The 27,849-nt window shown below is 46.6% G+C and overlaps 9 protein-coding genes across 9 annotated transcripts; 5 read left to right on the top strand and 4 right to left on the bottom strand.

Annotated features, from left to right (window-relative positions):
* Nucleotides 1-793: 793 nt before the first annotated feature.
* On the bottom strand, nucleotides 794-2,799 carry AOL_s00078g48 (uncharacterized protein; the record flags this gene model as incomplete). Its single annotated transcript, XM_011123311.1, has 3 exons — nucleotides 794-1,315; nucleotides 1,380-2,639; nucleotides 2,713-2,799. The coding sequence occupies 3 exons, from the start codon at nucleotides 2,797-2,799 to the stop codon at nucleotides 794-796; spliced, it is 1,869 nt and encodes a 622-aa protein (XP_011121613.1).
* A 2,177-nt stretch (nucleotides 2,800-4,976) lies between these two features.
* On the bottom strand, nucleotides 4,977-7,846 carry AOL_s00078g47 (uncharacterized protein; the record flags this gene model as incomplete). The annotated part of the gene is made up of 5 exons (XM_011123310.1): nucleotides 4,977-5,024; nucleotides 5,101-5,381; nucleotides 5,447-7,480; nucleotides 7,560-7,638; nucleotides 7,721-7,846. 5 exons carry the CDS (start codon nucleotides 7,844-7,846, stop codon nucleotides 4,977-4,979), a joined length of 2,568 nt encoding a protein of 855 aa, XP_011121612.1.
* Nucleotides 7,847-8,913: 1,067 nt separating this feature from the next.
* AOL_s00078g46 (uncharacterized protein) lies at nucleotides 8,914-12,000 on the bottom strand (the record flags this gene model as incomplete). Its single annotated transcript, XM_011123309.1, has 5 exons — nucleotides 8,914-10,187; nucleotides 10,243-10,414; nucleotides 10,494-10,922; nucleotides 10,982-11,332; nucleotides 11,389-12,000. The coding sequence occupies 5 exons, from the start codon at nucleotides 11,998-12,000 to the stop codon at nucleotides 8,914-8,916; spliced, it is 2,838 nt and encodes a 945-aa protein (XP_011121611.1).
* A 3,731-nt stretch (nucleotides 12,001-15,731) lies between these two features.
* AOL_s00078g45 (uncharacterized protein) lies at nucleotides 15,732-17,246 on the top strand (the record flags this gene model as incomplete). The annotated part of the gene is made up of 2 exons (XM_011123308.1): nucleotides 15,732-16,562; nucleotides 16,725-17,246. 2 exons carry the CDS (start codon nucleotides 15,732-15,734, stop codon nucleotides 17,244-17,246), a joined length of 1,353 nt encoding a protein of 450 aa, XP_011121610.1.
* A 209-nt stretch (nucleotides 17,247-17,455) lies between these two features.
* Nucleotides 17,456-18,200, top strand: AOL_s00078g44 (uncharacterized protein; the record flags this gene model as incomplete). Its single annotated transcript, XM_011123307.1, has 2 exons — nucleotides 17,456-17,997; nucleotides 18,062-18,200. The coding sequence occupies 2 exons, from the start codon at nucleotides 17,456-17,458 to the stop codon at nucleotides 18,198-18,200; spliced, it is 681 nt and encodes a 226-aa protein (XP_011121609.1).
* Nucleotides 18,201-18,827: 627 nt separating this feature from the next.
* Nucleotides 18,828-20,514, top strand: AOL_s00078g43 (uncharacterized protein; the record flags this gene model as incomplete). The annotated part of the gene is made up of 3 exons (XM_011123306.1): nucleotides 18,828-19,222; nucleotides 19,300-20,094; nucleotides 20,175-20,514. 3 exons carry the CDS (start codon nucleotides 18,828-18,830, stop codon nucleotides 20,512-20,514), a joined length of 1,530 nt encoding a protein of 509 aa, XP_011121608.1.
* Nucleotides 20,515-21,556: 1,042 nt separating this feature from the next.
* AOL_s00078g42 (uncharacterized protein) lies at nucleotides 21,557-23,546 on the top strand (the record flags this gene model as incomplete). Its single annotated transcript, XM_011123305.1, has 2 exons — nucleotides 21,557-22,042; nucleotides 22,104-23,546. 2 exons carry the CDS (start codon nucleotides 21,557-21,559, stop codon nucleotides 23,544-23,546), a joined length of 1,929 nt encoding a protein of 642 aa, XP_011121607.1.
* Nucleotides 23,547-24,080: 534 nt separating this feature from the next.
* AOL_s00078g41 (uncharacterized protein) lies at nucleotides 24,081-24,735 on the bottom strand (the record flags this gene model as incomplete). The annotated part of the gene is made up of 2 exons (XM_011123304.1): nucleotides 24,081-24,272; nucleotides 24,373-24,735. 2 exons carry the CDS (start codon nucleotides 24,733-24,735, stop codon nucleotides 24,081-24,083), a joined length of 555 nt encoding a protein of 184 aa, XP_011121606.1.
* A 363-nt stretch (nucleotides 24,736-25,098) lies between these two features.
* Nucleotides 25,099-27,495, top strand: AOL_s00078g40 (uncharacterized protein; the record flags this gene model as incomplete). The annotated part of the gene is made up of 7 exons (XM_011123303.1): nucleotides 25,099-25,224; nucleotides 25,507-26,199; nucleotides 26,250-26,390; nucleotides 26,461-26,577; nucleotides 26,640-27,094; nucleotides 27,161-27,292; nucleotides 27,357-27,495. The coding sequence occupies 7 exons, from the start codon at nucleotides 25,099-25,101 to the stop codon at nucleotides 27,493-27,495; spliced, it is 1,803 nt and encodes a 600-aa protein (XP_011121605.1).
* Nucleotides 27,496-27,849: the final 354 nt, after the last annotated feature.

The raw sequence follows: 27,849 nt of genomic DNA, 5'->3' as shown, positions 1-27,849 counted from the left end.
TAGATTCCCTCTCCGCTTGCGACCTAGCGAAGCGGTACCGCCGGTGCGAAGCCGAACATCTCAATACCAAGACCAATCAAGTTCCAACCCCGTGACCAGATTTAAAATTTCAACAGATCCGTCACATCAATCACAACTCGATCACGGGGTCACATTGCATCAAAAGAAAGGAAAGTAATAAAGGGGTAGAAGTCACTTCGTAGCATTTCGTCAAGTCAGGTAATAGTAGTCTCGGAGAATTAAAAGAAAGAAAAAGAAAAACCAGTATTGTTCCCACTTTCACCATAAGTACTTCGGTACTTATAAGCAACAAAACGTATAAATGTGAAGCTGGCAATGCAATGCATAGAACAAAACAACAAACCACAGAACAACAACCGGGCCAAAAAAAGGATTGAAGGTACAATAAATGAAGTCAAATAGAGAAAACCGCCTCGCTGTTACACCCTGCCTTATATTGCGCCTGTAAACTCCTTCCGGATATACTTTGTAAAAATGGAGGAAACCAAATAATAGAAAGAAATGCGATGTATCATGAAACCTAAACAAACAAATGAGGAAGGGGTGGGTTGGGGTTGAAAGAAATGATAAATGATGTGTTTCAAAGGAATTTAACAACATTAAAGAATTAGAGACGGCCAAATGCCGTTTCGTGGGGGGGGCATCAATGGGGGATTTCAAAGGGGGGGATAAAAATAAAAAATAAAAAAAGGAGGAGGAGAAGAAGAAGAAGAAGAGGAAGAAGAGGAAGAAGAGGAATAAGAGGAATAGGAGGAATAAGAGGAAGGAGTTATTATCGTCGGTTCGTCGTCCGAAGGACCGTAAATATGTTAATGTTATCGATCTGGTCTGGGTCAAGGTCAACATAGCGTACCGCCCGTCTTTTCTTGAAGGGCCTCGACCGCTTAGGACTAGATGCTACTAATTGCGAAGTCTGAGACAAGGGAGGAAAGCTTTCAACACTCATAGGGTCCTCTGTCAGCGGGGAGCTGGGCCCGGGCCCAAGACCTTCTGGCATAGCTGGAGTATTAGAAATGCCCAGTGGACTCATTGTACCGGTGCGCTGGGATATTTCCTCATCGTCTGCGTCTTCAATATCGCTAGCCTCTTCGGGGTCCGCATCACCTGCACTACCCTCAACTCGATAGTATTTATCGTTGACAACAACATATTCAAGGTCCTGAAGTGGCCCAACGGCTGCCGCCATAAGGCTGCCAAGCGTACCAGCGATCTGTTCATTGTTAGGAATATCCTCGAGAAGAACATGGATGGCTAGAAGCGATGTCAGGCTCTCCAATGTATTAACGAAATAGGACTAGAGATTAGATTAGCTATTATGCGCCTTACTAACACATTATATGTCACGGGATTTCACCTACCCAATCTTCATCTTTGACGGAGAGCGCCAACTCTCTAAGCCCGTTACACTTCCTCAAAAGCATACGGACTGCCTTCTTGTCGAAAACCAAATTATCGGGTTCGAGATGATAAACCGCAAGGCATTTCAGACACTCGTAGTGCTTGAGTAACCCTCGCGTTAGTTGCTCCATAGTCATGTTGCCGGAGCTATGGACGAGATAGAACTCTTGTAGCCCAGAAAAGGAGTCTAAGAAATCTGCCAGCTCCGGGATTGCATCATCTGTGATTATACATTGCAATCGAGGCACTAGTTGCTCCGTGCTCGAAGTAAGAGACCTCCAGAAGGCGGGGTGAGTGCCACACTGCCATAGAGATAGACGGACTAATTTTGAAAAGTCTATTACCCGCGAAAGGTGGTTGCTCTGCGGTGGAAACATTACCCTGTACAGTTTGAGCGATACGAAGGCATGTTTTTGTGGGTAATGGAAGTCCTCAAAACGATAACCGCCCTCCTGATCAGACATAGATTCATAAGGTTCCTCTTGGAACCCTTCCGAAGCACTATAGCTCTCATCTGGCAGATTGATATTTCGTAAATTCGATAGGGATTCACTCAATGCTCTCCGAGGGCCTCTGAATAGGATTTTAGACATGTCCATACCCTCTGTGCCAGGAATATTTGGTTTCAGCGCCACTTTGATCCCAACCATATCCGGGGAGTCAGATACAATGTCGCCAACTTGTCGAAGCTGCTCTAAAGTCTCTATAAGCATGATCGTGAGTATTTTGATGTTTTTAAAGCCAGTGAAGCAAGGTTCCATCCCCGCAGCCCTTAGATTTGGGTGTAGCCGTTCTGCCAGTCTGAAACGAAGGTTTTTCAAGGTCGTCCGTGACTGAAGCATAGTAATGAGCCCTTTGCTTAGAGGTACGTCTCTGATGTCCCATGCAAAGCTCTCGATGTTGTTCATGCGCATCACTGCAATTTTGACGAGTGAGTTTAGCATGAGGACACCTGGGGAAAGCTTTCCCTTCTTGGCGTACTCCGAGTCGGCATTCGCATATGTCTTGAACCATTCTCCGGCAACAGCGAAGTCGTGAATATGAGACGCATAGTTATTGTCGGTTGATGTCAGTGTGTCCAAAGCAGATGTCAATCTTTCGTCAAGATCCTCTCTACGCCGCCGTACCGTTACCCTGAAGTCTTTGTAGAGATGTGGGATGACAAGTTCGAAGAGCAGGTGGTTGCATTGAGCAAGACGATATAGGGCTCTTGTTCCGAGCTATGTTCGGAAGGCAATATTAGCGATAAGATTCCAGCGGCCCGTGGGTTGTAATATGGTAGGGGGTACTGACACGATCGAATATCATTTTTAGGACATCTAAAGGAAGGCCCAGGAAGTCAAAGACATCCTGCCTCGATGTACCACATTCAACCGACATCTTGTTTTTTGAAACAAAGTCCCCAGGCTTTCCGTCCCTTGCCGACTGACGGCGATTTTGCTTCTTTTTGGCAGACAAAACCCGAGATATCAGTCCCTTTGCTCTGAACCGAAGCTTAGGTGTTTCTGATTGGTGCGACGATGAGGTTGGGTGCGAAGGTGTGATGGTGTCGGCAGAAGCCCAGGTAGAGACAGATATGGTTGACGAAGCAGGCGAATGGGTATTAGGCGAGTGTGGCGGGTGGTGAGATGGCGGTCTGGCGAAGTGTATAATACAAGATTGGTAGTGTGGGTATTTAGGCCGTTCCCTATCGACAGGGGAGTGTGATGTAGATGGCCGGTGGGATACCTGGGGATGAGACGGAGAAGGCGAAGACGACTGCTGGATCCGAATTGACGAAATTTTGAAGACCTGGCCGGTTAGAGCCAGCGAAAAAGGTGCAGTGGCAGCGACAGGAGGGGGGAGGATGTTTTAGGGTGGTGGTGATGATTGAGGAGGGGCGAAGAGAGGAGGAGAGGAGAGGAGAGGGGAGAAGAGAAGAGGAGAGGGGAGGGGAGACAACAGCGGTGCCGGTTGAGGGTGATGATGATGATGATGATGGGTAAGAGGTAGGTACCTAAGGTAACTAGGTAACTACCTAAGTACTTGACTAGTATTTCCCAGGGGATTGGGATATGCCTGCTGCTGCTGCTGCCGCCGCCGCCGCCGTTGTTGTTATTGTTACTTTATTTTATTTTATTTTATTTTTATTTTCTATCGGCCGATTACACTCTGGAATAAGCACCCAGTAACCTAAGGAGGCCAGAACTTAACTCGAAGTCAGATCTGATGATTACTTAGGTACTTAAGTACTTGGTTGATTGATTGATTGATTGATTGATTACTGACCTTTTTTTTTTAAATATATATTATTCTGTTCTAAAGTACTAGGTATATTATACTACGTTAGAATATATCCGGTCCGATCGATTTAATGTCATGTAATTTAGTTTACCAATTAATTTCTTTCGGCTGGAGTTAAGGGACTTACCTGGTTGCATGCAGCTGTTTACTGAACTCGGTAAAGTCTGTAATAGGTAGTATACTTAGTACTTAACGTACTTAAGTAGGTTGATATAATGGAGATAAAAATATATCTTCTCTTTTGCCTCCTCCTGAACTCAGCTCTTCCTCCTTTCTCCTCCCCCAGCCAGACTGTGGCCCTCGACCTCATTTTATATCCTTAACCATATTCGTTCACATAACATCACATAGCATTCACTCGGCTTTCACAAATTTAAAAAGGTATCCGGTGAATCCTTCGTCTGATTTCTAGTTACTCTCCTGCAAGGGCTGTGATACCATCATGGGGGAAGCTTTCTGCCCAGAATTAATCCTTCTTGCTGGAGTCACAAGTGCAAGTACCACCACCACCACCATGGTTTGTCACGCGAACGCTACGGCACCAGCTTTTGCATTCACGTGCTGTGGCTTTACATGCAACCGGTACTACTTAAGTACTTACATACCTAAATCCTGTTACTTAAGTATTTTATCTTACAATTTAGCTACCCAAGTACTTGGTCCGTAATCATATAATGTTCAAAGACAATGTAATAATTATCTCGCTACCTATGCAAGGTACGGCTGCAGTTAGCCCGCACGAGGTTCCGAAAGCAGATAGATACGGCGATGCCCATGTGGAGGTTTCATCTGAACAGCGATACTCATAGCCTCTCACCCGATAACATGCGGTCGTCCATGAATTTGAATGACGACAACCTTAAAACGCTCCGAGCCCAAGGCGCTTCTTAAAACCAAAATTCTTCTTTTTCTTCCCTTCCCTTTTCTTTTCTTTTCTTTTTTTCTTTTCTTTTCTTTATCGTTGGCTATAGGCTGGATATCCTATTTTACTACCTTTATGTCGAGAAAATCTACAATCTACAAAACAAAGGGGAAAAAGAAGGAAGGAAGAAGGAGTGAAAAGAAGGAAGGAAAGAAAGAAAGAGAAGAAAGCAAAAGGATGATTGCCGACGACTAAAAAAAAAAAAAAAAAAAAAACTAAATATGGTAAATGAAACGCACGGTAATATATCATTTGTTCGAAACCGTCACCGCTGTGCTAGTTGTAACATATCTTATTTGTAATCGTACACCAAAACCTTAGATGACCCCCATCCCCCACCATTTCTTTCTTTCTATTCCTCTTCTAATAGAAGCTCAAAACTGAATGGTTCGAATGGTATCTGTCGATAGGACCGATTAGCATCTCCGTAGAGCACAAAAGCGAACCGTGTACGTGATATAGGGACATATACTTACACCTTCACCCACAAAGTATTTGCTCATACTCTCAACCCATGCAAGACGCAAACTGTGGAGCATAGCACCAGTGCCTTCCATGATGACGAGTACACCAATCGTCAGATTAAACCACATATAAAATGTAACCACCACCATGATAACACCTAACGTGCCCGACCCGGCGAACCCATTCGCGAGAGTCATAGTCCACATAACTTGACTCAACTGTGCGTGTGCTAGGGATAAGGCCCAGAGCCGGAGGTAGCTAGCGGTGTGCGATACGCAGTTCAAGCAAAACTCTGCGCCATTATGGTTAGTCAAAAACGAAAAAAGAAAAAGGAAAAAAAAGGGAGAGAGGCAATACCAATAGTGTGGATAATTTGATGGATCATTTCTTCCCCAAAATCGAACTCCTCCTCTTCCTCACCATCGATATCCTCAGCAACAAGCGCCACCGCGGTACCATCGTAATCTGCGCTCTCTCTTCCTAACGTATGTCCATTCCCATCAGCGCTATCCCGGCCCTCGTCATCCAAAGCGCTAACTCTGCTGTGTTCCCCTAGCCCTCTGTAGCCTAGAGCCCGATGTTTTTTGTTTTCCCATCTTAGATATAAAGGTTTCGAGAGAAGAAGCCATGGAACGCAAACTGCTGCAATCATGATAAGAATAGTCTGTACGACTTCTTGCCCGGCATATAGCCTATCGGTGATATTGCCAGGGCTGAGGAACATATTGATTAACATATTCAAAATACTGGGTGGCTGTGCTCCACTTGCTTGCCAGTTAACAGACCATTTGTAGATGATAGTGACCACGAGGTATCCGAAAATGGACTGCATAAACAGCATACTGGGCAGGAAGTTACCCCAGATATCGATCGGTTTCCGAAAGAATTTGGCGTTGACGTAAACATTGCAGAGCGAATAAGTCATATGCGCCCAACCTAATATAATACTGAGCTTCATTTTAAAGGAGTTTGTGAAGAGAAGGTTGTTTTCTGCGCTATGCCATTTCCAGTCGACACCAAATGGATATGTATAACCCTCGACTCTATGGGCTGTAACCTTCATTCCCTCCTTCCAGTCTTCGGGTACCGAGTATTCCCACATAGAGGGGAATATGAAGAGCGGCTTCGAGAATATATCATTATATAGTAGACCGGTAAAAAGTGAGAATAAACCCATCATCAACATGAGGTACCGACCGTAGTACGCCATATCAAAGATTTCCTGGATTTTTCGGCCGTCCAAGTGCTTCTCATTGAGAATCATAAGAACAGCTGCCAGGACCAGGAAAAATCCATGTCCAAGGTCTCCAAACATCACAGCAAACAAGAAGGGAAAGGTCACAAGGGTTTGCAACCCGGGGTTGACTTCCTGGTATTTTGCAGTGCCGTACGCATTGATGATGCCCTGAAAGGCAACTGTGAACTTGTTCGTTTTGAAGTGGGTCGGCGGAGTTTTGCTCGTCTGCAGCTCGTTGATTATAGAAGGCATTTGCAATCCCGCGCGGGCGTTGACTTCGCGGAGAGTATGTTGGACTAAAGGAAGCCCGCTCTTTGGGCACCATCCCTCTGCGACCAAAACCTTTCGAGCTTGATCGTAATTGAACTTGTTTAGGGCCTCGTAAACAGCCTTTTCCTTTTTTACTACGACCATCCAGCTCGCCAGCTGAGCGGCGATCATCCTAAGTTCCGCCTTCAATGTGAGCTTTGTGTTTTGGAGAACGGAATTCAAATCCTCGATTCTTTGGTTGACTTCAAGAATTTGATCACGACGATTATTGGTATCTTCGTCAACCTGGTAGAGATCTGCTCCCAAGCTCTCCGAAATCTTCCTAATCTTCGAGACAATTTCTTTTCCGTGAGCGAAGATGACGAAGACATTCTTATCAGTTTCTTCGCCGGTCTGGGGATCGGCGATTTTATCTGCCATCTCCGATTGGTTCATGTAGAGGTTTCCCCTGAGAGTCCTCCAGAGAATGCGCTCGAAGGCATTGATTCGGTCCCGTGAAATAACACCTGCAACAAACCCAATATTCATGACAGAGAATGACTGCTGTTCGCCCGCTTGGTGCACATTCTGTTCCATATCGTTGTCAAGAAGGGGCGCAGTGTCATCATCTTCACCAGTTTGTCGTATTTCCTCGACCTGACCGTAAGCATGCTCGAATACAGATCCCGCCTCCCTTAGAACAGCCCTCCACTCAATTAATTCTACCCAGCGTTTCTGTAGAGTCTCATGGCTCTCATTTAACTCTGAGACTCGTTTTTCGAGTTGTTCACATCGATCGGCGAGGTCGTCGATTTCGTGGGCAGAGGGAGCTGCGGTAACATTCTCGTTTCGTGGGATCGGTCGTACGGTGACTCCTGCTTTTTCCATCTGCGTCGCAAAAAAACCTATAATAAAGCCGCCATCCGGATCATATTTAGCTCCGTTTGTATGTATGGAGCACATCGAGGAGCTTTAATTACTTACGTAGCTGTCGTTCAACGTTGTCGAGCCGCCGGATCTCTTTAGTGAAGGTCCGTTGGAAGGCATTTGTATCCGAATTTAGCTGGGTATACCGGAAACCGAAGTAAGTAAGCGTCGCTTTTATTGTTTTTCTAGCACGAGAGATGATTCTTGGGCCTACTAACATCGCGAAACTGGATGTTCCCGAGTTCGCCGAGGGCAGATACAACTTCCCGTCCAATCTCCGTAGCCACATACAACTGCACCAGTGACATGTCACTGGAGCGGAAAAGCGTATCCTGGACCCCCATCCTGATAGAACTCCCACGGTTCGCAAGGGGGGTAAGCGGGATTGATTCTCTATCCGTTGTGTATTCTCGTAACCCGGAGGTTTCCACACTAGCTTGAAAACCTGGCGTCACCGATGGGAACTAAAAGTTCATTAATGGTAGGTAGTTTAAGGTGCGGATGCTTAAACCGTAGAATAATAAGTACTGATGGGATTTATGTTGTTTCAAGTCGTGTCGGCAATTCGTGGAAGGATTTATTTCTGTATGTTGTGATGAGATGGAAGACGATGACGATGACGACGGTGGTTGGGAAGAAAGGGATGCAAGACTGCAGACACGTGTTGCCGGACTGCAGTGGCCTTGGCGACAAAAATTAGAACAAAAAGCTCTGCCCTCACATCTACGCCTAGTCTCGAGGCTAAACAAAAAGGGCAAATAACATCAATGTGAGTGCATGCATAAGTATATACGGTCCTCTTTTGAATGTATCAAACACCGATTGAGTACGTATATATAACTTCCGAACTCTCTAGATTCGATTCGAAGGAGCCAATGGAAAGGAACAGGAGAAAAATCCTGTCAAGATATCGAGATCCAAATTATAGGCAATGAAATAAGCACAAAGCGAGCCCTTCTCCCCTGCAAGTGCTACTAAGTATACATGTTTTCATCTACGAAACTAGAGTTCCTAAGGGTGGCCCATCTCTTCGACCGCTTGCTAAATAGAATACCCGAGGGAAAAAATGGAAGCATATGATAAGGTATGAGATGAATGAGAAGAGAAAGCAAAGAAAAGACAATATATCGTGAAATAGACGCCAACCTATTCCATAGTAATCTTCAGTGCATCGTTACACAGCAAGGAAAACGGAGGCCAAAGGGGTGAGAAAAATAAACAAACGCCGGTGGTATAGTTGAGAACCGCAACTATGACGACGGGATATAAACAGGCCAGGGGGAGAAATATGCACAGTTTCTAGAACCCGAAGATGAAACTGCATCTGCAATGAGTAGATAATGACGCTAAAAGCAAGGAATCTAATCACGCATTGCCAAAAATATTTTACGGCAAGCCTAAGGGTTGTGGTTCAACGTCGCCTGATGTCGTCCTCCGCTACAAAGAGGGTTACAGCATTCATAGACTCCTCTCCCCCGTGAAATCGGCTCTCAATAGCCATCTGGACATCTTCATCCGAATTAACGGTAATATAATCACCATCCTCATCCTGATACCGGACTCTCAGAGGATTGTTGCTGGAATATGTTGCGCCACCGCAGAGTCTAACTTTTCGCTCAATTCGGTCCATTAATTGGGTGTATCCGATGTTCTGCGGAACTATAATCACAAACATATCTGTGATATAGCTAACTTTGACTTTGAGTGACGGTACAGGCATCTGCCGCATTGCGGGCAGAGATGCGGTGTCACCGACTCTGAGGGCTTCCATTGGCGGTGTGCCATTTCTCGGAATATAGTCTTGATGCATTGTGCTGATATGTGCCATTCCACTAGCTCGTGGGTTTTCAGGCAAGGTGTTCAGGTGCTGAACATGAGAGTACAGAGATGGGCTTTGCGATATCATCCTTGAGGGAGTAGGATATCCAGCTGTATTAGGAAGCGGAGGAGTGCCCAAAGCATTTGCACGCCCTAGGGGGGAAGATGCTGGCAAAGGGTGAATGTTAGGACTGCTTGCGGACCGCATTCTGTTTTGCTGGGTGGTAGATTGAGGCTGTGCGATACCTGGAAGTGAAGGCCGTTGAATACGCTGGCCGCTGCCTTCTCTAGAAGTGGACCTAGCCATCGCCGCTCCGTTTTCGTGGCCACCTTGCTTCGGGAATGGATATTGCCCAGATGTTTGTCTACCTTGGGGTGTGGGCATAGGCGATTCAGAAGGTGAAAAATAGGACATTCCATTTGTAGGTGTCGCTGCGGAAAGAGGCGTAGTAGTTTGCGATTGTATGTATTGGTTGGAAGACGATATCGGATACTTGGGCTGTTTAGGTGGTGGGAAAGCAGCTTGGCTGCCACCCGGTGGATATTTCGCCAGTGATTCGTTACGTGGGGCCTGTGCCGCTTCGGGCTCTCCTTGTTCCTCCTCTTCCTCGTCGTCATCGTCAGACGAGACGCCGTCTTCGGTTGGGCGCGGTACGTCAGCACCGGCGGTCCATATGAACTCAGTATTCGAGGTGGGAAATCGAGCCGGGCGGTCGGATTTAGCTGGGGCATCGTCTCGTTTCCATAGAGCAACTTGTCGATGAAGGAGGTTGTTCCACTGCTTCAGTAGTTCTTCGTTGCGCTGGCGGATGATAAAATTCTCAACACCCGGGTCCCCTTTCCAGAAGATTTGAAGGGTATACGATCCTATAATTGTATCAGAGGAGAGCAAGATTAAACTGGGCTGAAGCTCTGTAGTCACCATTTTTTGCCAGACTGATAATGTCCGTAACATTTTGCATGAAGATCCTGCCTTTAAGCTGGAGGCGGAGTTTTGGCCCCTTCTTATTAGCAGCTGCAGCTGCCTTTGATTTCTTATTTGCCCCAATTTCTTTACAGCAGAGGAGTATCCTTTCGAACAAATAAATTTGATACTGGAGGGAGAAGTCAGAGAGGACCGTTCTAGAAAGATTAATTATACCGAGTGGGGAAAGGGCGACGAAACCAACATACCTCTCGCTCGATATCACCTTTTGCGTCTCCTTTAATTACGGTAAATTGACCGTAAAGGAGGAGGTCACCAAAGTGATCGATTTGATGCCCCTTCCAATCCTCCACCCTGTCCTTCAATTCTTCTACAACTTCAGCATTTTCCAATTTTCCGATAGCCTCGTTAACCTTAGTGTTAACCTTAATGATCGTCTTGAGGCCTTCTTCAAGGTCTTCTCTTCTAGGATCATCCTGCGCTGATGCCTTGAGGATACTTTCTAATAACAGTGTATACCGACAGATTCTCTGAGGTGGTTTGATTAAAAAGCCGCCGACACCAGCCCTGTTCAGCGGATGATCAAGTTTATTCAATCTCGGGGCTTCTAACACCGCGAGGTCTTGCGCGTGTTTAAAATTAGCACAAAAGTCTTCATAGACACAAAATTTTGCTTCCTGTTAATCGAAGGTTAGCTCAGATGAGGAAGTGATAACATAGTTGCCTGGAGGCTTACATAATGTTGAAAGAGAGATCCCCACTTCTGTTTCTCAGCAGGCATATCATACATCATCTCTAGCCTGACGAGAAACCGTCTTTGAAAGTCCAGTAGATGATCAAGGTTCAGGAATAAGGAGTGGATGGTATCGTTGGACACAATTTCCTCCGCTTGTAACTTTTGCTTGAACTGTTGTAACTGCTCTAGATCCTGAACGTACTTCCGTTCGGTATCCAGAAACTCGGCAACTGCTTTGCCGCGTTTGTCAAGGCCAGCTCGTTCAGCTCCCCCATCAGCTAATTTATCGCTTATTGCGAGTATGTTTCTTTTCTCGAGCTCGTCGAGAACCTGTGATACTACTTTTGCGACCTGGTCGGATAGGTTAGCATTTGTGTATTTGCGAGGGAACGGCTTCGCAAACAAACCTTAACAAAGCCATTTGTGTCATCGCCATAGACGTTTGTGATGATGAAAGTATTTTCGCCAATGAGGGACAGTTCTTCATTAATGTTTTTCAAAAAACGGAACACAAGCGCCTTCTTCTTGTTTAGAGAGTCGGGTATTTCGTCCACACCAGCCACTTGATTGTCCGGGCGAAGGGTATTGTAGAGTAGTATTAGGGGAGCACCGGTCCTGAATGTGTGCCAGAGCTGATATACAGGGTCCGCCGGTAGATCTGGGTGTTCGGGATCTGTGGCGAATTGCTCCAAGTACCTGTCCATCCCCGGGATGAGCTCCAGTCGTTTCTTGAGTTGCCGGCATATTTGATAGAGCGATTGGGAAGCATCTGCTTGTTTGTTGATTACCGAGTCATTGACGGTCGGGATCGACGGTCCAAATGTTGCTACCGGGGACGCAACCACGGGGGAACCTGCCTGACCAGGCGCCACGAATGTGGAAGTTGTTGATATTGATGAGATAGTAGACATTGATGCATGGGGATTAACCAAGGTTGAGGATGTTGATACACGCGGGCTAGCCGCTGGGATAGCTCCGTGGGCTTTCATTAGGAGAGCTTGGTCAAGCTCAATGGTCATCAACCGGGTTTTGGCGGGTTTTAGCCTCGACGAGGCAAACTACATTTCAATGAGACTGATTAGCAATCCGATTTTGAGTAAGATGACAACAACAAAGACATAGCAAAGCACCGAAGAGCAAGTAGAGAAGAAAGACAAGCAGAAAGACAGAGGGGAATAAAAGTAAAAGCAGAAAAGAAAAAAAAAAAAGGGAAAAAAAGTATATAAAAACAAAGGACTATGATGATGGTGAGTATGGTGATGATGCCGAAAGCGATGAAGACAGAGATTACTGTCAAGAAAATGAATCCAGCTGCACCAAAGGAAACAACACAAACATCCCAGCCTAGGAGTTTACCAAGGCGGATTAGATGTTTTTGGGTCGTTGCTGATATTCATCGGGGTACGAAATCGCGTTTCCCCTCTCAGAGCGGCTCGAAGGTAGCTGGTTGATGTGTCTCGCCAAAAGCACCATGCATGCAATATACACTTGGCGGCGAGACAAGGCGAATAACGATTGAATAAAATAAAAGGTTCCCAGCTATGGAGGTTTGGACAAGGAGAGACAAAGCGATCAAACGATAACATGGGGGAGCGAGCGGTTTGAAAGCGTGGTGGTGGTGATGATGATGATGATGATGATGACATGAGGTTTTCCCGGGTCTTGTATTGAGTACCTGTCAGCGATAGGATAGGAAAAGAAATCTTGTCGGAATTGAAATTGGCGAGATATTTTATTGATATCCAGTCAGTGATGCCGGGGATTCAAGATGGCGGTAGCGAAGGAAGGTGATAAAGAGGTGGATAGTTGGTGTTTAGTGCCTATGCGAGCAAGGTGCATGTACACGGATTCCGCCGTCCAGTGTGGGTGCCGAGTCTCTGTCTCCCCTCCTCGGTTTGTCTGAAGTAGTAGCGAGAAAGACGGGATGGAGGGATTTGGGATACGATGTATCTTCCTTTTCCGGAGGCAAGAAAGGGAAGGGGAAAGGGAAAGGGAAAGGGAAGTCTGGTGTAGATTGTGATAAAAGGGGAGGGGAGGGAGGGAGGGGAGGGGAGGGGAAGGGATATAAGATAAAACAACAACAACACCCTGTGGACTTGACTGGAGGATAAGAAGCAGAGGAAGAAGAATATGATGATGATGATGATGATGATGATGATGATGATGATGATGAAGAGGAGGAGGAGGAATGGATGAATGATAAACAAGAAGACGGACAGGAAGATGAAAATGGAAGAAGGAGGGAGGGAAAGCGAGAGGATGTTCGATGCCAAAGTAGTAGTATACCTAAGTAACAGGTAGGTATAGGTAGGTAGGTACCGTAGAGGATGGCATACTAAGAGGCAGCGGGCGGGTAGGGGAGAGTTGGTCTGGTCTGGTCCGGTCTGGTCTGGTCGGGTCGGGTCTGGTTTGGTTTGGTTTGGTTAGCCCGTCCCAGCCAGCCAGCCAGCCAGCCAGCCAGGCTAACTTGGTCCTTAAACTACTAACCAAAGTAGCTAAGCAGCCATGTCCTGAGATAATAATAAATGGTGGTTTTTGGAGGGTTGATGCGATTGCCGGGACCCAGAAGGGCGGATTGTTCTTGGAATGGTTTCTATTTCAGGGAATTCCAGTCGTGGAGAGGCTGTTTCTCTCGTCTAAAGGGTCCAGAAAGGCTGGATAAGAAGCGCGCACGGGAGGATTGCAAAGAGGAGGGGATCCAGGTCCAGGTCCATATCGCGATATTCTAGCCGGAGGATGGTCCTTCATTTCACGCAGGGATATATCCAGATCCATAACCATCCATCCATCCATCCATCCATCCATCCATCCACTAGGTAGGTAGGTAGGTACTTACTTACTGATATAATAAATATATAAGTAAGTAAGTAGGCACCCGAGTACCCATTCATGATATATCCATCCATCCAATCCACCCAAATAGAAAGAATAATGACGGTGATGGTGATGGTGATGGTGATGGTGATGATGATAGTGATGATAATGATAATGATAATGATAATGATAATGATAATGGCACTGATACCGATACTGACAATAACGATAATAACAGAACAGAACTTCGCGAGAGAGAGAAGAAAGAAAGACACTCGACTGATATAAAGGAGAAAGAGAAAAAGGCCGAGTTCCAAGTTAACTTACCATAGCTGAATCTGCATACATGATGCGAATGTTGATATATACTCCAGTAAATACTCAAGTAAGTACTCAAGTGCAAAGTATATATATATGATATCGATATATCCCGAGTATTCGTGAGTGGTATGTCGGTAGTTCGATATATACTCGAGTAAGATATGGTACCAAAGGAAGTATGTTAATATCGAGATAGATGGTGATGGTGATGGTATACAATATATCATTCGATGATGGTAATTTCTGTAGGTGAGTTTCAAAGCATGCAGGGCGCTTTCCACGGCGGGTCGCTCAAACCAATCCGAGTTCTCTCTCCTCTTCCCTCTCCCGTCCGTAGGTGCTTACTTAAAAATCAGGATGTATAAGTACGTAGGAAGCTAGTCGGAAGCTGGAGATATGTCTGTCGAATGTAAGGTCTAGTAGGTACTAGATGCAATTCGATCGCATCGATATACAAAATAAAAAAGCTTCCATGATCCCTTCCAGAATTCAGAAGAAGGCCGGACAAGGCAGGGCAAGGCAAGGCAGGGCAGGGCAAGGCTTCTGGTATAAATACTTCTGACTTCCCCTTCCCCTTCCCCCAGTTTATCCAGTCTAACTTAACTTGACCCGATAATTACTTATAATGCACAGGCACGGGATAATATAATATAAAAAAACGAGTGTGGGAAATATAAATACGGGGAGGCGTCTATGTAGGTACTTACTTACTTACTGACCATCGCATGCATGCATGCACTCTTGCCCGCCCTTCCTTCTGCTTCTCCATTTCCCCACGAACTTCCCTGCGAGGGGTACATACTTCTTAAGCAGCTTGTACGGGGTACTGTGCGCTATGTGGATGCAATGGGATGTCCTCCGGCTATTTGCGACCGCCTAACCGGCAGCCTCTGCGGCCAAACTTCGAGGATATCCGACAGGAAACCTCGTATGTAGACTAACCCACATTCTCTTTCTCTCTTTCTTTCTTTCTTTCTTTCTTCTTTCTTTCTCTTTCTCATTCATTTTCATTTTCATGTCTAATTTTCTTTCCTTCTCTGCTTTCTTTTCTTTTTTTACTTCCCTTTTGCGGGGTCGCTTTCTCTAGATAATATAATAATCCCGCAACCTGAGGTACTTACCTCTATAACAATCTGAAACCCGAAATACTGACATCGTACTTACTATGCGTAAGCTTAAGTACAGTACTTTAAATGTACCCCGTACCCGTACCTGTACCTGTTAATTTACCTATATAATATAGGTAATAAGATACATGTACTTGCTTGGTATGTAATGTAGGTGGGTAGTTTTAAAAACTCTCGTATCGTATCGATGGCTGGTCGCCACCGTAATTTAAACCGTCCATATAATATAATATACCTCTTTCCATTCCCCATTTTATTTTCAACATGTCGCATGTCGCCAGTACCCCCTCCCCCTCCCCCTCCCCCTCCCCACCTCCATAAACACCCCCCCGGTTCCGGCTTGTATAGAGAAATTCAATCGGTCAGCCAGCCAGTAAGTAAGTTGGTACTTACATAAGCATCCAAGTCGGCAAGTGGGTAAGTACTTACCTAAGTACCTATATAGGCCTATACCTACTTAGCTTAGGTACCATACTTTCGACGTGTAGATGGCTTCCTCCTACTACTACCACATTATCCTCGATATACGCCACCCTTCCCATCCCCTCTCAAAGATCGCAATCGAAACCGGTCTTGTCCCCAACATCAAGGACTGCGCCCTGCCATCCTGCGGGACTGACTTTTTCGCCTTTGTCCCCGAGGCAGTACGGTCCTCATGCGCCTCACATGAGAACAGGGGTGGCGGCATCACTGCTAGCCACATTCAAATAGAGCCTGCCTCTCCCGAACATATAGACTATAGGTTCTCCGTTGTAACCATCGAAAGCATCAGTATGGCATCCAACCCTCAAACTCAAAATGATAGCGACCTTTCCACCGGCCGGCTCCGCGGCAAGAGCGTCAGCTTTGCCGACTCGGCAGACTCTCACTTTTCGTCCGTCAAGGCACGCTACACCCCAATGGTCTCCTCGACCGCCAATATTGGATATGGGGTTGTCCACCTCTATCGAGAAACCACAGAAACACCGGGGCTCTTTGGCCCGGGTGTCGCGAATAGCCCAGAGCTGGACGCACAAGCTTCGCCAGAATCGGCTAGAGGAGAATACTATTCTACCAAGAGCCCTGATCTTGATAAACTCCCTGGGCATGACGAGCACGACTCTACAGTTGTGGCGATTTTAGCTGTGCCGGCTTACATGACTCCGAGCGATTTTCTTGGGTATGTCGGAGCCGACACACGTGAGGCCGTGAGCCACTTTAGGTTGATCCGAACTGGTGAAGACGTCCGCAAATATATGGCCCTGTTAAAGTTCCGCAAACTCGAAGATGCAAAAAAGTTTACCAGGGATTACAATGGCCGAGTCTTTAATACCATGGAGGTGAGTTTTTCATTCATTCCCAGTTTGTTTGATTCTTATTTGATTCTTTATCATCATCGTCGTCATCATCACTATTATTATTGTTACTATATTTTTATTTTTATTTTTATTTTATTTTTTTGGGGGGAAGAAAAAGGCCTGACAAATAACATTGGGATACAGCCGGAAACGTGTCATGTGGTTTTCATCAAGAGCGTTCAGTTCCAGTCATCGGAACCAGACTCTTCGAAGGGGCATTTGGCTGGCGCTGGTCCGACCTTGGTAGACGGTCTAGTACCAAAAAGCCATCCTCCTCAATATGAAACCGACCCGCCTTCGCCTTTTCAGCAGGCCCCTGCTACGCTTTCCGTTACCGCGGCCCACCTGACAACCAAACCGGCCCCGCCTCCGACGGCTTCGTTGTTAGAACTTCCTACTTGTCCTGTTTGTCTGGAGCGAATGGATGAGACAACCGGCTTGTTGACCACTCAGTGCCAACATGTATTTCACTGTGCCTGTCTCAGCAAGTGGAAAGATGGCAGTTGCCCTGTATGCCGCTACACTTCGAGTGATAAAAAAAATATTGGTGGGCGCCCGAAGCAAAAAATGAAACGGTTTAGAGATGGGAAAGAGGAATCAACCGACGAAGACGAATGTGATATCTGCTTCAGCTGCGGGGCAGTCGACAACCTCTGGGTTTGGTAAGTTCACAGGCCCGGTTGATTGAGAGCATCAGTTACCGCCGCTGGTGGGACATTAGAAGCCTCCGCTCCGTATTTCTTCCCCGGAATATGTTCTGATTCTTTTTTCCCCTCCCGGGTATACGTAGTTTAATATGCGGCCATGTGGGGTGTGGGAGATATGAAGAAAAGCACGCCTTTCAACATTATGAACAGACACAACATTGTTTTGCTATGGACGTTGACACACAAAGAGTCTGGGATTACGCCTCCGATGCATATGTCCATAGGCTAGTCCAGAACAAGTCTGACGGAAAGCTCGTTGAGCTCCCTTCTGGGAGGAATGAGAGCAACACGGACGAGTTGTATGACAAGCTTGATAACATCGGCATGGAGTACACACACCTCTTAACCCGCCAGTTAGACTCACAAAGGACATACTTCGAAGAGCAGGTAGTTGCTGCCGCAGACAAGGCCACGAAAGCTTCCCGCCGCGCGGACGAAGCATTTGAGAAACTTCAAGAAGCGCTAACTGCTCTTGAGGATTTGAAGCTGAAAGTAGACCATTTATCTCAAGATGTCGTCCCCTCGTTGGAAAAATCCAAAACGAGAGCTGAGAAAAAAGCCGAGAAAGCTACTGAGTTACTTCGTAAGTTCGAAAAAGACTGGAGGGAGGAAAAAACCGTGAATGACGGCCTTCTCGAGCGAGTCGATAAGATAAACAAGGAACGTGAGGAGCTTTTGAGGGAGAAGATGGACTTAAAAGATCAACTCCGGTAGGCATTCGTCGAGAACCATGAACGGGAGCGTATGCTAATGCATCGGATTATAACCGTACAGCGACATGATGTTTTTTGTAGAAGGGAGGGAGAAACTCAAGGAGATGGACGAGGAGGGGATCGAAGAAGGTGAAGTGACCATCGGAGATGTACCGGACGGCAAGAAGAAACGGAGAGGGAAGGGGAAGGGGAAAAGATGATGGGTCATCAATCCGGCCCCGAGATCAGATGCAGAGCAGGCAGAGCATTCTAGAGAGCATTCCTTGTTGTCCTTCCATCTTTTGCGTGCATCTTTATGGCGTCTGTTGGAGTCTTCGGTCCTTCAATTCTTATTGGTTAGGTAAATGATACCCGTGATATATTGAACTCAAAATACCGGACCGGTCCCGCACGCGCAGGGGCTAGATCAAGCAGATTCAGGTACCGATTTGTCTAAGTGCATCAGCAGGTACCTTTATAATTAAGTACTTTTATAATTAAGCACCTTTATGATGCTCGAGCTAGTAGGCGTTTTCAATCCGCCGCCGTTGAGAATTTGGATCTGTCACTATAGCTAAGCTTGTCTGGCGTTATAATTATAAAATGTGCCGACTCCTCCCACATTGCTACTTGTGGTCAAATTTGCAAACCTCAACCGAACCCCAAGCCTCTCCCCACAGCCATCCAAAACATTTAAAACAGCTAGATCCTTGCCAATAAGACATGGTATTGGCCTAAAGGCTCTCAGATATCAAGCTTTTGAGAATTTCCTTTGGATGTCACATCAGCGCCGGGCAGTCAAATCCAAAGCTAAAAGAAAGGTAACCTTTCCGAAGGACTGGCCAACGATGGTCCAGGTAGGGCCCCTCGAAGAAGGCGAGCTGTCCCAGTGGGTGACACAGACAGACGGGGATGCGAATGAGGCCTCCCTTCCCAGCATTTACCAGACGGCCCCAGAAAGGGTCCCCGCTATGCATAATAGCCTCCCCTTCATTCTAGACGACCTGAAAACAGAAACCTCCCAGAAGCAACTTTCGACAGCCCAAAATGTCATGAAATCAGTCTGTCAACCGTTCCTCCCACCGTTAGATAAGGCAACACATGTCGAATTCCTGCTCAGTCCTCTAGATGAGGGTTTATCGGGCGGGTTCGTGGGCCTCGACGCTAGCAGACCGTGGCTATTGTACTGGTGCACCAATGCTTTATCGCTTCTCGGGGAGAATGTTGGAGTTTACAATGACCGGTAAGAGACAAAATTTACGAAACCCTCGAAATCCCGTCGACGTAACTAATATTCAAAACCTTTGTGCGTTGATTAAGAGCTATCACGAGTCTCAAGCCACTGCAGCATCCAAGTGGAGGCTTTGGAGGGGGGAACGGGCAGGCTCCTCATGTTGCCGCAGCATATGCTTCCATTTTAACACTTGCCATCACATCGTACCACGCCTCGAAGGGGTTACCTGATAATGAGCGGCTAGCTGTCTATGCTAATTCATTTGCCTGGATAGACCGGCAGAAGCTATTACAATGGCTGCGGAAGATTAAGTTACCGAATGGAGGATTCAAGGTCAACGAGGGCGGAGAAGAGGATGTGCGTGCTGGGTATTGTGCCTTAGTTGTGCTAGCTCTCCTAGGATATAATCAAGAAGAGCTTCAAGGCGACCCTTCTCTTGGTGAACTTCCACTTCTAGATGGGGTCGCCGAGTACTTCAAAAGCTGTCAGACCTGGGAAGGTGGGATTGGAGCCAAACCGAATGCCGAAGCTCATGGGGGCTATGCCTTTTGTGTTCTTGCTGCATTGTGTCTTCTTGGTGACCCCGAAGAAGCCTTGAGCAAAAACTTGGACCTTGATAGGCTGGTTTCCTGGCTTTCTGCTCGACAATATGCTCCCGAGGGTGGGTTTTCCGGAAGAACCAATAAACTGGTCGACGGGTGTTATAGCACCTGGGTTGGGGGTTGTTGGTCACTCGTCGAGGCTGCTGTCAATGCGATCGAGTCTGGCAAGACGGCTGTAAAAACGAATATTGGGGACCTATGGAGCCGGAAAGCTTTAATTCGGTACATCCTCACCTGCTGTCAAGGCCCTCACGGAGGTCTTAGAGATAAGCCTGGAATGTATGTGTTTTCTTGATATTGTTCTGCAGTGATCTGGACTATACAGTTATATGCTGACGCGAGGCTCTTTTTTAAATCAGTCGTCCGGACTATTACCACTCCAACTATGTGCTACTAGGCCTTTCAGCAGCTCAACATTATTATTACTACGACAGGTCTTCCATTGAGTCTCTTGCTCTAACAAGTTCACCGTTCAGACATGGCTATCGGTGGAGATCGAGTAAGAATGTCCCCAAGCCTACTGGAAATGATGGGACTGGTGGAGGTTGGCTAGAAGGCCTGGTATCGGATGAAAGTGACAGGGTAGGAGCTCAGCATCCACTATTCAATATTCCACTAGGAGCAGAGAGTCAGCTTCAGAGCTGGTGGGAGTGGTTTAACGATGTCAGCGATGAAGAGGCCGTTTTAACAGAAACCTGACTTGGTGATATAAAATTTTATGTCTGGTTGATTGTCGAATCACTTGCAATGCGATGCGAATGCCACGGCCGTGGTCGATCGAAGTGATGTATCGATATCGATGTCAAAAGAACGAGGTGTCCGCTAGGTCTCAGAGGTCTCGTGCTCGCGCTAGTGCTGATTGAGGAAAGCCAATGCACGGTTCGAGCCCATGTGCATTTCGACAGTGTATGTCCATCCATGCCTCTGCACATGGACAGGTATAGGTACATGTACTTCCATACATGGACTGGATGAACACCGGCAGCCGCAACCACAAAACATCGAAATGGTCCGTTTGTAGGTACCAGAACACAGGAGCGCCCAGCCTGCCAGGAGGCTGCGGGGTTGCCATTGGTCATGAGACCGCTCCCACATGCGCCCATCTTCGAATCCAACAGCTTGTTCTTGAACACCACTGGCATCATATTTTACGACATTCCGTCCGTTTCGTCCGATAGTTTGGCCAGCTGTGAGGATTTTTTGACATGGGAGTGATAGGTCTGGGAGGATTTCTCAAATCTCCTGAGCTGAGGCATCTGCCCCCTAACTACCTCCGCCCATACTGCTTCGAGTCCAGGTCTGAATATCTGGAAGGCGCCCCTGAATTGCATCCATCCAAGTATGTCTGCCGTCTGGAATCCCAGCCCTGCCCCCCTCCCCCGCCGGCCTGCCCCGTGTGATAAATTATAATTAAAGATTCAAAAGTCCATCAAACTAGTGCCATCTTGACATGTCAGGCTAAGAACTCCAGACAATTAGAAGATATGCCGCCTCGATAGTCAATGTTCCTCCGGTCGGATCCCTTATCGCAATCCCCTCACTCGTTCAGAATCTTTCCTGTCCAAAGGCACCTCGCTGCACAGGGGCATCACATCTCTTATCTGGAGGTACCGCTCCTAGGTAGAACTCCTATCTCATGTTCCCAGCAAAATCGGTGCGACGCCTTCCCTTAATTCATCTTTCCTGAATACCAACAACACTTCTCTGTGCGAGGTTCGCCTCTGCCGTTGGCTCAACCGCCATGAGGCAAAACTTTCACCGTTACCTTCTTCCACCAGCACTATTAACAGTGCACGCTCTGCTGCTCCTACCGATCCTAATCCCATACAGACCCGATAATTCGCCAAACCCAGAATCCTCGCTACAAGTCGCTCTAAACTCGGCGCGATACGCTTTGCCACTTGCCTGTATCGCCTTTGGGACAACAAGCGGTTTGCGCCTCCTAGCACGATCACAAGCTTTGTCTCTATCGGAAAGCCGCGTTGCATGGGCCGTACTCTTCTCGCTTGGTGTGGCGGAAGAAGTCGTGCGATGGGGTGTCGCGAGATACCTATCCGACTTGGAAGGTGGGGGAGGAGGGTATGGCGCAAAGAATCCAGCACCTAAGCGGGGCCGCCCGATTCCTGGCACCATGATGTTTTTCCACGCTTCAAGTGTCGAAGTTGAGCCTGGTATATGGGAAGGAATTTATCTAATGGGCTGGCTGTGGAGCGCATTGGAATGCACGGTACGTGAAATACCTTTGAAAATAGTCTCAGAGAATATTAGAATGCAGCTAATGTTATTAGTATACCTGGTGGTCTCTAACACCACGCCAGACCTCTAGCCGCCCTATCTTAGCGGATATTGGGGAAACAGTGCCGATTTCTCGGCCCCATTCGTACCATAGTTGGAGGAAGGAGCATAACAAAAAACGAAGCACAGATTCTACCATTCGCACGATCCGAGGCTTGACTAGAAAGCCAGACATCCCGTTTACAAATCCATATTCTGCGTCACTAGATGAGCACCGCTATCAGCCAATTAATGGCGGCAGTCTGGCTTACCAAGGCGTGCTGGGCAAATTCGAGGACCGAGCAAGCTCGCCAGAACTCAGCCGTCGAATCGTACGGGAAGAAGATAATGATGCTGGCGACGAAGAAACGTCCGCTACCGATAATGATAACGACGCCTTGGACTCACCACTAACTCCTACCGTGTATCGCCCGGCGTATCATGCTGCGGTACCGGCACAGGCACTGCGACCAACAACGGACGAGGAAGATGACCAGGAAGAAAGTACGCCGACTCAACAGAAACACAATGCTCGGTTCTTTATGCCTGGGTCGATAACTTCTGACAGCGACTATTTTGGAGGACGAGAGCCAGCATGGACCTTCAGCAATCAGATATCACCGAAGAGACACACTCCTGAGCCTAGTCGCCGGCTAAGTGCCTTAATCAGCGACTCCGAGACAGAAGGCTTGATATCTGGTGCACAAACACCTCTTTTGAGTTCGTCTATTCCGCTGGATCAGGAACAGGCATCTCTTCTAGACCATCCGCACGGCCCAAGCTACGGGAGCACCCATCAGCTTCAGGCACCCCTAGGAACTTTACCTCCCCCGCCCCTAGAAACGCATTTAAACAAACTAAGTGTGGCAATTCGACCATCGATTACCTCACACCCCAGTTATCTCTCTATCACCACAGGAGATGAGGCAGAGGATGAATCTGATACGCAAGGGAATGGCGGTTCTTTCGGTAGAGCCTATCCGTCACACCCTGCATTTTCTTCATCGTACATCCACCAACATTTCCCGTCTCCTAATTTGTCAAACACGACTTATGGCCAGATAACACCGACAAACACGACACTTCGCCTTCCTCGTCCGAAACTAGCTACATCACATACCTTGTCTATTAGGAGAACTAAGGCGAAGCGGCCAAGGAGCTTTCCGGGCCTTCCGTTGCAACATACTCCGCCAACTGAAATATCAAATCATCTTCCTGATGATACGTATCGATATTTCAATGGGGTAGAAGTCGACTCTGTTTCATTTGTTTTAGCTGTACTTTGGGTCATTATAGTTGCATTTCAACACGTAGGCTACGGCTTATGGTACGTTTGGTTTCCAACTCCAATTTTCGAGAACGTGATTCAAGGGTGGAGCATTGTTTTCTTTGTGGGTATTGCCTTTGCAAAAGGAGTATATATCGCCGAGATTAACAGTGGTTGGATTATAGCGTAAGTACTTCTTGATGGACGTTGAAGGTTCCAACCATAAAACTGACTAACTTTGATCCGATAGGAACGGTTTGCTCTGGATTACAATGTTCGCTTGTATAGTCTCCTCGTTCGTGTTATATTTCATTGCCCTTGTATTGTGGGGGGTGTTATGGTAATCGCATACTACCATACGCCCAGACAACTTTCGTGAGTCCTTCTTTGGCGTTTCGACTTTTGCATCAGTTGTACATGTAGATAAGGTTATACCTCCGGTGGCGTTCTGTTTTTATACGTGGTGCGCGGCAAGGAACCATGCGCAAATTGCAACCCATAAAAACGCAGCAGGTCCCGTTCATCTTCATTTCCTGGACAGTCCGAGGTCTGTGGTCATCAAGCACGGTTGATGAATCGCTCGGACACTCGGGTTCTATTCATCAGAACCCTACACCTTTCATGAGAAAATCTAAATATCAATCGCTAGGGCTAGGTGTTTGTCTGCTGCTTAGGCCGTCCAGGTCCAACCAGTCCAACCTGAGGCCGATCTGAGCGAAAATGTCTATCTAGTATACTTCTCCGATTTATTGGGAATGAGTTTTTTCAGGCAATCTATGTGAGCTAGCATGGTCTCATTGCGGGCGACAGCCGTGGCAGAGGCATCCACCCTTCGTTGGTTTTCGCCGTAGACAACCGTAAATGCAGGGAGAACATCGACATCGCGGATGGTGGACAGCGGGGAAAGCGTGCAATTCTGTTCGAATTTAGAAAGAAAAAAAACAATTGAAATGAGATAAAGTAAGCAATAGCTCCACGCCGGTCCTTAACGTAGTTAGTTAGATAGGAGACCTTACATCACCAATACAGCTACCCTTGCCGAGTTTGGTTCCGACCTCAATAGAAGTGGCGTCGCCGATTCTTGCAGCTTGTATGTGACAGTTCACCTCCACGTGAACATAATTCCCGAGAACGAGGCCATCGATATCAGGCGCGATCAACTGTGTCCTTTCGCTGATAATACAGTTGGATCCGATAACTATAGGACCTTCGGTAGAGTTGAGCTTGCAGCGAGGGTGCAGAACGGAGTTCGCACCAATTGTGACCGGATAAGTACCAGAGAAAGATATAGCATCGCTGAGAACGGCGGTAGGATCGATTGAGAGAGGTGGGAGGGGGGCGGAAGAGGCGGAGGATGCACCAGAACGTTTCGGGCCCATCTTGAGCTTCCGGTGGTGGGATGCTGCCAGCAAGTGCTATGTCCCCGACCTGTCCTGTTAAATGCAGGATCTAATCTAATCCACATAATCCGATCTAATCTAATCTAATCTGGTCTTTGTAATCTAGATTAGATGAACTAGATTAGATCAGCTTATTTGATGTCATGGATTTACGTCACGTTGGAGACGAAACGCACATCATCCATCGACAACAACACCAACAACACACCCCAACCGAAAAGGATCTAGGCAAGCTTAAGGCCATATGCATATGCATCCGTCTCCCTAGCTAGCAAAGTCGATTCTGCATAATTCTGCAGCCTCTCGAAACAACCACCACGGCGACATTGATGATACATCAAAATGCCCAGCGCGTTTGAGAGCCTTCAAGTATTAGATCTGGGGCCGATCCCACATTCTATCTGCGAGAAATTAGCTGTGACTGCCACCCTCGCCATAAGGACTTTTGCTTACGTATTTTTGAGATGGGTGAGTGACACTTGATTCCCATACTTACCCGACTCGCCCGTCCTATAGCCCGTATCGCTCGGAAATATATGTTGGCCTTGTTTCGTAACTGACTTCCCCTCTCAATTCAGATTCCTGGCCCAGTAAGTCCCTCTTAGATATGGACTTTATTCTTCCTCCAAAAGATCACGGTTATTGCATTACAACTGTTGGGTTGGCTAGACCCCAAGCCTAAAATAAATCCCACTCGTTGGTACTCAAAAACAGCATAAATATCCCTAATAACGAGCTTTGGAGTGGTAGTGGATACCTAAAGTACTAGGGCCTTCTTTTGCGATTTTCCTACCTGTTTATCTCGCTCTTACTTTGTCGAAACCCCAATTTATAACGAAATCCGAGTCCGATGTGACTATTCGATCAAAACAAGGACACCCAACCTCTAAAGATAACCGGGATCCCAAAGCGTCAAACGGCATAGTCATTGAAGCCAAGAAAGTCAAAGTATCTACTCGCCAGAAGACAGGCCCTTGGAAGACCTTGTTGATTGGGAGCCCCAGTTTGACAGATAACCCTTTTCTCACCCTCGTCTCATTCCTGATCAATGCTCTTTGTTTTGTTGCTGTGTATGATGCAACATATACTTTGCCAAATTATCATAAAGGACACGATCTCTCGTTCGCAAGAACCGGTTGGGTATCTGACCACTCAGCGCGGATTCTTGTTAGAGAACCAAGCAGCTCAGAATATGTCAAGCATTCTCCGGTGTATGTTGTATCTTGGAGAGAGCAGACCCATTATGGCCCTGTGGCAACTCCTTTACGGTGGAATACTCTCCAGGTTGGAGAGTTTACAGAAGAAACTGACTATACAGTCTCTGTGACTATTCCTGGTCTTAAACCCGGGACAAAATATCAATATTTAACGACAGGAAACCATTCGGGAAGCTTTACAACTGCCCCAAAACAGGGCACTAAGGGAAAATTCACTTTTTTATCGGTATGTTTCTGATATACTTTGGAAACTAGATCATGCTAATAGTATTATAGACATCATGCATAAAGCAGCGGGTTCCTTATAATCCGTTTGCACATCCATTGCACATCCCTGGTTTCAAGGTCCTCGGAAACCTTCTCCCGGAACTCAAGGCGCAGTTTATGCTTTTCTTGGGGGATTTCATCTATATTGATGTAAGACATATGACAACCTACACCTAATTTTTCCCTTAGTGATATTTTCTTACAACCTTCCACTCTGCAGGTCCCAATGCGTCCCGGGAACGATATTGAATCATACAGAATGAACTACCGTCAGATATATTCATCTGAGGATTGGCCAGCCGTTGGAGATCACCTTCCTTGGATCCACGTCTACGATGTAGGTGCTGTCTACGAATACCAATATACACGTAATCGTGGCAAGTTTTGATGAGGTGCTAGGATCATGAAATTGCAAATGACTGGGACAAAGGCGACAGCGGTCTTTACGCAGCGGCAGTTGACCCTTTTAAATCGTACCAGCATCAAGTCAACCCCCCTCCCGTTAGAGAAAACTCGACTTATTACACTTTCAATTGGGGGCCTGCGTCGTTCTTCTTGCTTGACACCCGACGCTATAGATCCCCAAATGGAGTTGCGGATGGCCCAGAAAAAACAATGTTGGGTGCGGGACAGTTACATGAGCTTCTTGAGTGGCTCCGTAGGTCCGATAAGGACATTCAGTGGAAATTTATTGTTAGCAGCGTCCCGTTGACCAAGAATTGGCAAGTTAACGGAAATGATACATGGCGTGGTTTCCAATGGGAACGTTCTAAAATACTAGAAGCCGCGTGGTCGGTAAAGGGTGCTGGAGTCGTGGTCTTATCGGGTGACAGGCACGAATTTGCAGCCACAGCGTACGCCGCCCGTTTAATTTACAGTACCCCTTAGGCTATGGCTATGGTATTGACACAGGTCTCTAGATTTCCGCCTCCTCCAAACTCGCGCTACCCAGCGTCCGCAACCGTACATGAATTCTCATGTTCTCCTCTGAGCCAATTTTATCTTCCCATCAGAACATACAAGCAAAGGGACAATGAAGATGTTCTCATAAAGTATGACATACCCCATTGTCTGCACTCCATCATCTTGTAATCCTCTTACTAAAATATCATACAGATATGTACCTGATGGAAATTCCAAATTTGGAGCAGTTGAAATCGACTCTACAAGCCCCGGACAAGCAGTACTAAAATACAAGCTATTTGTTGATGGGAAAGAAGTCTGGAATTGGATTCTAACTAATCCTCGTCTATAGAAGGCATTGAACTAGCCTCGGTTTAAGAGAACAACTGATTTGAGTATATTATACGGCTAATTACCTAAATTGGCGGCGTTTATATTTTTATCTTTTTATATTCTTTTTGCTGCTGCTGTTGTCGGTGCTGACTCCCCCTGTAAACTTTTTGAATCTCCATGTCGATTAAGTTGATATAAAACCTCAACTCCTAAGTTTACTATTAAGTTAATTATCCAGCACCATGCATAATATGCATTTAATTGCTGTACAGATAGTACGTGGGAGAATTCCTTTACTTAGTTTCTTGTATTTTGGCCCTTTGGGATGAGGACGGTTTGAGCATATTTACCTACTTCTATATATCTACATTGT

Source organism: Orbilia oligospora (assembly GCF_000225545.1).
Source record: "Orbilia oligospora ATCC 24927 unplaced genomic scaffold scaffold00078, whole genome shotgun sequence".
Classification (NCBI taxonomy): Eukaryota; Fungi; Ascomycota; class Orbiliomycetes; order Orbiliales; family Orbiliaceae; genus Orbilia; species Orbilia oligospora.
The sequence above is the reverse complement of the archived record's forward strand: the minus strand, read 5'-3'. Positions and strand labels throughout refer to the sequence as shown.